At 47.3% G+C, this 9185-nt stretch overlaps 1 protein-coding gene across 1 annotated transcript; it reads right to left on the bottom strand.

Annotated features, from left to right (window-relative positions):
- Positions 1 to 3642: 3642 nt before the first annotated feature.
- Positions 3643 to 7558, bottom strand: LOC118840865 (homeobox protein EMX1-like). Its single transcript, XM_036748233.1, has 3 exons — positions 7228 to 7558; positions 4919 to 5103; positions 3643 to 4050 (listed from the first exon to the last, which is right to left on the bottom strand). Exons 1-3 carry the CDS (start codon positions 7556 to 7558, stop codon positions 3883 to 3885), a joined length of 684 nt encoding a protein of 227 aa, XP_036604128.1. The 3' UTR covers positions 3643 to 3882.
- Positions 7559 to 9185: the final 1627 nt, after the last annotated feature.

Here is a 9185-nt window from a genome sequence, read left to right as displayed (position 1 = left end):
TAAGAATTCAGGGGAAGAATTTTTATTAAATAAGGGATAGAGGAAATTATGAAAGACAAAATAGACCATTTTGATTACAGAAAATTTAAAAAGCTTTTGCACAAACAAAATCAAATAGAGTAAGATAAACTGTAGGAGCAAAAAGTCACATCAAATATCAGTGATAAAAGCACAGAATACACAGGGAATTAACAAAAAATACAAAATACCAAGAGCCATTCTCCAATAGATGAGTAGTCAAAGGAGACAAAGAAATGCTCTCAGAGGTACTACAAATAATAAGTGACCATTTGAAAATATATCACTAACAGTAGGAGAAACGTAACTCAAAACAACTGTGTAATTTGGCAAAGGTAACCAAAAACAAAATGGTCAGAGGCTTTGGGAAAATAGGCACATTGATACAATGTCATTGGAGTTAACTATTCCAGCTATTTCAAATCTCAATTTGGAGTTATGCCAGAGTAGTCTGTCCATATGTTTTGATCCTAGTAGTGAATAATTTCTTCAAGTGAATTAATTATTTTAAGAAGGTCAAAGACAGAAACAAAAGTCCACCATACTCCAAAATATTCACAGTAGCAATGATGTAGCAAAGCATTGGAAATGAAGTAGGTACAGTTGAGATATGGCTGAAAAACCTGTGGCATATGAATGTAGTAATATGATTGTACAGTGAGAAATGACTAATGTGAAGGATTCAGAAAAACATGGGAAGATTCTGACAAACTGATGTAGAGTAAAATAAAACCAAAAGAATATGATCCTAGAGAAAAGATAATGAAACATACCTCCCTCCTCAGACATGGAAGTAGGAGACAACATCAGCCAAATGCGGTACATATTGTCAGATTTGGTCACTATTTGGGTTTTTTTCTTTATCAGGGAGGGTTCAGTATGGTTGTGTGTGGTAAAGGGCACTTTCCAGGAATGACAGTAATATAATGACAAAGAGCACCAAGAAAATGTATTAAAATAGCAGACTAAAAGGATGACCTTTCAAGAACTACAATATCAAACTTGAAAACTGAATTTAACCCCTATGAGTTAAGAGAGCTGGTTTCCCTCAGAAGAGATGGTTAAGAAGATGAGGACGAACCAATAACTTGGCTTCGACCTCTTAAGGAGATAAGGATGACTTATTTTTAAGAAAAAAGAGATTCTGTAAATGGCCAGAGCTTTAATAGGGTATTGAGGAGAGGCTAGTGTAAAAAGCACTCCAGCTGTTGGCAGACAAGCAAACATGATGGGAATAGCATCAGATTAAAGGAAACAAAACTCAGGTGTGTGAATAACGGTGCCTGACACATGTCAATCACTGCAAATTGGAGGAAATGGTTCTAAATCTGGAAGTATTGTTTCAGACAGGTGTCACTCATAGGTTGGGAGTGAGGTAAAAGCAGAATAGAAAATGTACATTAGAAACCTCTTGGAAAGTAGTGTCCACCGGTAACGGTGTTCTCAGCAATAATAATGCATCTTTGTCCCTCTGGTGCCAAATTAAATCGATAAAATCATCGTTCCCCCCATAATACTCCCCTCCTTATCCCAGCATAGAAGAGACATGACATGGTCAATTTATGCACCAAAATATTTAATTTTTCCATTAAGTGGAATAAAATATTCCCCTCTGATTCAAGCATTATGGTTTTGAGAATCCACAGGCCAAACATTGTATACAGGCGAGGTAATAATTCATATAGACAACAAGGCAGATTTGTTCCATCTTTCTCACCAATCTGAAGGAGGTAAGGTCAGCAATACAGCAGAGGGATTATGGTCAACCACCCCTTGTACTAGTCCCCAAGAGGGAGAGGGACTGTCAGAAACCTCCTGAGAGAATATTACAAATGTCATGAAATCCAAGCTCGCTCCCTTAGCTATGGCCCACACAGCAACAGAATATCAAAGAATGAAAAAGCACTTATTAAATGCTAACTATAAATCAAGAAAATGGATAAGCAGAGAATAATAGCTATCTCATCCTAGCTAGGGAGTGACATAGTAGGGAAACTTATAGTATTCCCAATTAAACTAACCCCATATCAGTACACATATCTGGGACAGGTACTGCATATAGATGTGTTAGGAGTAGAATTCAATAGGAGGAAGAGAGAAGGCTGGATCGTACCCAGGAAAATGCACAGGGCTTTTAATGCAGTTCCCTGGCACAAAACCCCATCTTTTTAATACATTCACCTGGTGATGCTGTAAGGTTGAAAAACTAGGAACAAAGAATCAGAGTTACAAGGGAAATTAAAATTCAATGGATAGACACAAGGTGAGTGTACATAGGCCATGCTGTATTTCCACATTTTCAAACAGCATGAGGGATGATATTGAGGAAATGTATGTTTGGAAAAGGAGCAGGGCTTGGTTGTATAGCAAGACTGAGGGAGAGTAGCCAGCCCAAGTGTTGCACTGGTATCCGTGAAATGTAAGGAGATGTAGCAAAAGCACATTGAGAAACGCTCTGTGGAGGATCTATGAGAGAACACAGACAAGTATCACACAAGATGAAAAGATGGGGAGTGATAGGAACTGCAGCAATGGACAGAAGGTCCCCAGGCATGGGATCACAGATCCATTCACACACACACACACACACACACACACACACACGGTGTCACAGAGTCAGACATGACTGAACTGACTGAATAACAAATCATTGGATATACATATATCAACATATACATATGTATGTCCTCTATTCACTAAATGGGCATTACCTCACTCAGAGTGAGAACCTGAAAAGATCTTAGCCTGAAAAGGCCAAGATCTCCCAATGCATCCTGGGCCATCTTCAGTCATCCTGGTGGATAGCAGGCCACTGTACCCAGACGGCTCTGGGGGACAAAGTGAGGCTGGCAACCTTGCATAGCCCTCAAATCAAAGTCAACTGCAAGTCATGTCGTTTCCCTGATGTCATGGTCCTCTTCGAGAATGAAGGACAAACACAACAACACAACATATGTATGTATATTTGTATGTATGTAATAAAACACCAGGGTGCCCCTTGTGTCTATATACCAGTTGCAAAAAAAAAAAAAAATCTGGAGTTCTTTGAGTAGATTCTGGGTCTCCTTCGCCCATTCTGACTCCTTAACCACAAATCTGAATTAATGGATGGAATGAAGGGAAGTGAGTGAGCATGGCTGAGAGAACCTCGCTCAGACAGGTGATGATGGGTCAGAGAGGCCAGGCCTAGAAATCAGCTTCCTGACAGCCTCTCCTAGATTTCTCCAACCTTTGTACTCTTCAGGAGTATCTGCTGAATGAGATAACTCCTCCTGCTGTCTTCAATCCGGAGCTCCAGCTTATCCTCTCAAAGCAAGGTGAATTTCCTGTGAAAACTTTTTCTTTTGGAGACAGGGTGTCCTTATCTCAGCCAGGATGAAAGTGCAGTGGCCATTCATAGTCCCAGTGCCACTACTGAGCAGCATGGAGCCGTGACATACTCAGCTTCCAACCTGGGGCAGTTCTTCCCTCCTTAAGCAGCCTGGTGGTCTCTAGGTAGTGGAGGCTCACCATATTGGTGCCAGATTTAGTGTGAAACTTGACTGGCTTAGCACACTGCATCTCAGAGCTCCTGAGCTCCAGCAACACAGCAGCCTCAGCAGCAGGGATTGTAGGCATGTACCGCCATGCCCAGCTCTAAAGAAAACTTTTATCAACCTTTCCAGTTTGTTACCTTGCAATCTTGAGTGGGTGTCCGTCAGCTTCCAAAGCAGATTCCTGGTTGTTTTTAAGATACCATTGGAAAATTTTTAAACTCCATCAGCCTCATCAAAGAGGGTCCTGCCTCTGTCATCAAACTTGTCTCAGGGCCAGGCTTCCAGCATTCTTTCTTAAGAAGGCACCTTTCAGTCCCCAAGAACACTCCTAATTCTCGGATGTCACATCAATGTCCTCGTCAATGCCCTGCCTTGAGGCCACCTGCCACTGACTCATAAGAGGTCCACTCTTCCTCTTCTCCTCTGCTGTTGGGCATTCCTCCTCCATCTTCTGCCTTTTGTGTTTTGTTCGACGGTTTTGGAACCATACTTTCACCTGCAGGAGGAGTCCAGTAAGATTATACCTCCCCAGCCTCATAGTCTAGCCAGGGGTGAGGAACCTTCCACCTCAAGGCCACATGTGGCCCTCTAGGTCCTTGGGTGAAGCCTGTTGACTGAGTCCAAGTTTTACAGAGCAAATCTTTTTTTTTTGGAGGGGGGGAAGTGACTTGCCCAAGGTCACACAGCTAGTGTGTCAAGTGTCTGAGGCTGGATTTGAACTCAGGTCCTCCTGATTCCAAGGTCGGTGCTCTACTCACTATGCCACCTACCTGCCCCAACAAATTCTTTTATTAGGGGGATTTGTTCTGTGAAGTTTGGATTTAGTCAAAGGGCTGCTGCACTTGAGGACCTAGAGGGCCACATGTGGGCTTGAAGCTGAAGGTTCCCCACCCCTGGACTCTAACCAGCCTCTAAGAGACTTCATTCCCTTTCTTGAATTCAATGAGAGGCCTGTAGCTTCTATGTGAGATGTTAGTCTCTGCCTAGAGGGTAATCCGGGGCACTTCAGCTCCACTTCCCAGGGAATTCTGCAGCTAAATTCTTGGACTTCACTTCCTCTCTCTCACCACATTGTCTTTTTATTACACTGGTGCCTGGAATAGCCTCTTTCTGGATCCTTCCACCATTCTCATCCCTTCCTTTTCCCTAATCAAATACTACTTCTGACCTCTGAGAAACAAGTTTACATGCTGTGACTAGATGGGCTAGAGTTTGTGCTCATTACACCAAGGAGCTCCTCTGGAGTTTGCTCCTTTTCATTCAAGTCCTTGTTCCTGGATGTAGCTGGGGAACCAGAGGGAGATGCGTGTGGCTTATAAATGACTTCCCTCCTCTCCTCTTCCCCCCCACCGAAAAAACAATACCTGAGTTTCCGTTAGACACAAGCTGTTTGCAAGCTGCTTCCTCTCTGCTCCCACTACATAATGGTTTTTCTCAAAGGCTCTTTCCAGCCTCAGCAGCTGGGATGGGGAGAAAGCTGTGCGGATCCTTTTGGGCTTTCGAGTAAAGGGCCCACAAAGCAGCAGTCTCTCAGCAGAACGAGCTTCTCCTGTTTGAAAAGAAAAGCCCCCAGTATTCTCTGGTTAACCTTTCCAAGCTAGTGTTCCTATCTGGTTGCCAGGGCAGTGTAGAATAGCACCGTCATCCTACCTCCCCACTACTTCCCTCTAATGCCCACCCTGGCATTGAAGTTTAGGGGGAAAAATAATGGTTTATGACTCCCATTTCTATAGAACTCAAGGGCACTAGACTAGAGTCCTCAGGCCTGTCGTTTATTTTCAATCTCATCACTGATCTGGGCGACCTCGCAGACTTGTTTAACCTCTCTAGGCCTTTGTTTCCTCATCTGTAAAATAAGAGTGTTAGACTGGATGGTGTCTCAGAACCCCTTCAGTTCTAAGTCCTATGACCACCCCTCTATGCTAGTTCTTGGCTCCCATTTCTATTGCTTCCACAAAGGAAAATGCAGGGCGCACTAGGAGAGGAGCAGAATGAGAATGGAAGTTCCCAGGTTCTGCCAATATTTCTGTCTCACCACTTCCAGTTACCTGTGTCAAAAGGGAGTTAATGACTCTCAGATGAAGAAAGCCTGTGTCTAAAGGCTCTGTATCATTGGAGTGCTGTGCAGGGTTGTAGAGAGTGACTGGGGCTAGGGATGGGAAGGGAAGGGAAGCTGTCCAACCTCTGTTAGAATAGCTCCAGGCTTCTCACTACTGCCTGGGATGGGCATTGGCTGGCAGATGTTCATGCTGCTCCAGGACCCTGGCTCATCAGTCTGTGCATGCATTGACCTGGCCAGCTTCTTCTTAGTGTGGTAACCTCAGGGAAAGAATCCTGGTTCTGGTACTAGCTTTGTGTCTCTGAACAAATCACCCAACATCACTGAAACTTTTCTCATCTGTGAAATGCGTATCACATTTGCCGTAGCTGCCTCCCAGACTTTTAGGGAAGAAATGTTTCACAAGCGTTAAGTCATTATAGAAACAGAGGGTGTGCCCTCCGACTCTAACCCTAACCCTAAATGTTTAAGCATTGCCTCCAGTATCTAGAAAGGTGTATTCCTGCCTACAGAGTTATCAGGTCACAGAAGACCTGTGTAGTGAGTGACCAGTGTTCTTACTGGAGCCCAGACAATGACTCAGACTGAAGGCTACTGCAGTGACCTGAAGGTGGGAGCCTTGAAAGTCGGTTCTATCAAAACTAGTGCCCCCCTCCCCCCAGGTGCCATTACCAGTCGTCACACCATCCTTTCTACAACTGCGAAAGAAAGGCAACTCTCTCCTTTGGTGCCACCCCCAGCCAGGATCCCGATCTCCAGCCCCCTTGCCAAATCACATTTATTCCTTCCCTCTCCCCGCCCCCCCCCCCTTGCGCTATGTGTATACAGAGAAATAAATCTGCTGCCCAAGGGTAAAGCCAGATTCTGGGTCAAACTTTCCATCCCCAAAGTGGACCCAGGAACCACCACCAGTTCTCCTGCTCTGTCCTACAGGATAGGAGAGAGCTGGAATGAGAACCGGATTTTGAAAGAGGAGACTGAGTTTCGATCAGCTACTTGGTGCATTTTGTGACCTTGAGCAAGTATGCTCCCCTCTCTGAAACTCAGTTACTTCGTCTACAAAATGGAAACAGCAACCCTAGAACCGCCTCCCCCGCAGGATCGGAGCTAGAAAAGGAAATTAAGTTGCTATCGGGCAGCTCGGGCTGCAATTTTCTAAGCTAATTGTACGGCCCAGCCCCGTCAAAAGTGCCCAGCTCCTGGTCAGGGGGGCTACAGGATCCGTCAGCCTCAACTCTCTCCGTCCCCCGACTAGAGGAGCGGTCCCCACCTAACCCAGGCTCCCCTCCCCGGCCAGAGGCATCCCCTCCTCTCCCTATCGGGTCAGCAATGTCCCCGTTACCAGAAGTGGACTGACATAGATGGAAGAGCTCGCTTAGAGGTCTAGTCCAAACCTTTCCTCCTCCTCCTCCACCGCCCCACCCCACCCCTCCGTACACAGTCCCCACTCCCCTGCTCGCGTCTTACAGGTGGGGAAACTAAGGCGCAAAGGGATGACCCGACTTGCCCCACGGTCCCACGATGAGGGACGAGGCGGGACAGTGCGAGGCCAGCGCTTTCCCCCACAGCTGCCTCCCCGACGGCGCGCGCTCCCCAAAACTCTGCCGCACTCACCCGGGAAGCTCGGCGTCCACAGGAGGCTTCGGAGAAGCCAGGGGCAACAACTGCACAGGTCCCGGGGGCAGGGCGGGGGCGGACCCAGGACACCACCGGCTCCGCGGTCCGGGGCAGCGGGAGACTCCGGGACCAGCAGGCGGGCAGCCCCCCAGGCTGGGGAGGCGCAGGGCCTGGCGGGCGCGGGGCGCAGCAGTGGCTCCGTGGAGGTGCCCACGAGCGCCTCGATGGAGAAGCCTCTTCGGGCGGAGGTGAACATACTGGAGCCCGGGAAAGGCCGACTGCCCCGAGCCACCTCTCTGCGGGCTCCTGGGCCACTATTGCGCGGCATCCGCACTCAGCACCGCGGGTTAGGGGGCATGCGCCAGCCCGCCCCGAGGGAGGGGAAGGGAGCTGGTTACCGCCCGCCCATCCACCCCAGGGTCCCCCCCCACCGCGCCCCAGCTCCCCCTCCCGCAAGACACGCACAACCAGGCTCTCCAGTTTTTTCCAGCCCCGGCCTTGACGGCTACTCCCTCTCCCCCAGGGCCCCTCCCCTCAGATCCCAGCGGCCGCCACCACCTCCAGCCAACGAGCACCACTTTGTCCTGCCACAGCTCCATCTCGATGAGGATCGTCTTTCCTCCCAATAACTCAGCTCCCCTTCCTCTGAGACTGTTCCAGAATTCAGAATCTCACCCTCTCGGGGCTGGAAGCAACTTCAGAGGAGACTTAGTCCAACCTGCACAGCTTTCTACAACCTTCTTGTTCGAAGTCCTCCCATGACAGCCTCCCAAAGCGGTCCATTTGGCCTTGGGGCAGCTCTCATTGTGAGGAAAGTTTTTCTCCTAGCTCCACCAGAACCGTCTTGCTGAAACTTTCAGCTCATGGACGACTCTGCCCTGTGGAGCCAAGGAGAACAATTTTAATAGGTTCTTCACATAATAGCCCTCCGGATAACTTGACCACATCCGTGTCCCCCATCTCATCTTTCCATCCCCAGTTTCATCAACGATCCTCATGTTGTATTTTCCAGACCTCTCCTCCGGATAATGGTCAACACTCCCCCCCCCCTCCAGTTTGTCAATGACCTTCCTAACATGCGTATCCCACATGTGGTCTTATCAGGACCTATGACAGAAGGACCCTCACTTCCGTCCTCCTGGAAGCACAGGTTTAAAAGTTGTCTTGTTTGATTGTCTTGCTGCCAAGTTACACATTTGACTTATATTGAGTTTGCAGTTATGATCCACACCCCACCACCTACTCCTATCCAACCCCTGAATCTTATCCTACAGCAATTGTTTTAACCCAAATGTGGGACTTTATATTTCTCTATTAAATTTAATCACACTAGATTCAACTCATCATTTCAGCCTTTCAAGATCTTTTTGAATGCTAATTCTATTCTCCAGGGTGTGCCGATACCTTCACGAACCTGAGACATTTGATAAATGTCATCTATGCTTCCATCCAGTGATCAAAATGTTGAACAGAATAAGGCCAAGAACAGATCATTGTGACAGTCCTCTAAAGACCCACCTCTGTGCTGATATTTTCTTGGCCCAACACCAAAGTTATTACTCTTTAAAAGGCTAGTTTCTGGTTGGAAGGGGGATAAGCTTAACGGACCTTATACCTAATTAGCTTCCTAGGCGCCTGGTGGTGATATATGGACTTCTGAGCAACTCTGGCCTGTGCTCTTCAGTGATGGGCTCCTGGTTGTTTGGCGTGAAGTCTGGAGTCCTCGACGAATTCCCAGAGGGCCCCTGCCTCATTTCTAATTTGGTGTCTATGTTCCTGGAAGGGCGGGACCCCTAGCTTTCGGCACTCCCAGGTAGCCCAGGTGATATTTCACCCTAACTTGGAGCTCCTTCATCATGGGCTTGGTTCTTAGCACTTTCTTTTCTTCCTGTGGAAACATTACCAAGATGGACAAGAACAGATCCATTAATCACCGTCTGGTTATGACTAGATCT

This window comes from Trichosurus vulpecula, chromosome 3, assembly GCF_011100635.1.
Source record: "Trichosurus vulpecula isolate mTriVul1 chromosome 3, mTriVul1.pri, whole genome shotgun sequence".
Taxonomy (NCBI): domain Eukaryota; kingdom Metazoa; phylum Chordata; class Mammalia; order Diprotodontia; family Phalangeridae; genus Trichosurus; species Trichosurus vulpecula.
This window is presented reverse-complemented; position numbering and strand designations above follow the sequence as displayed.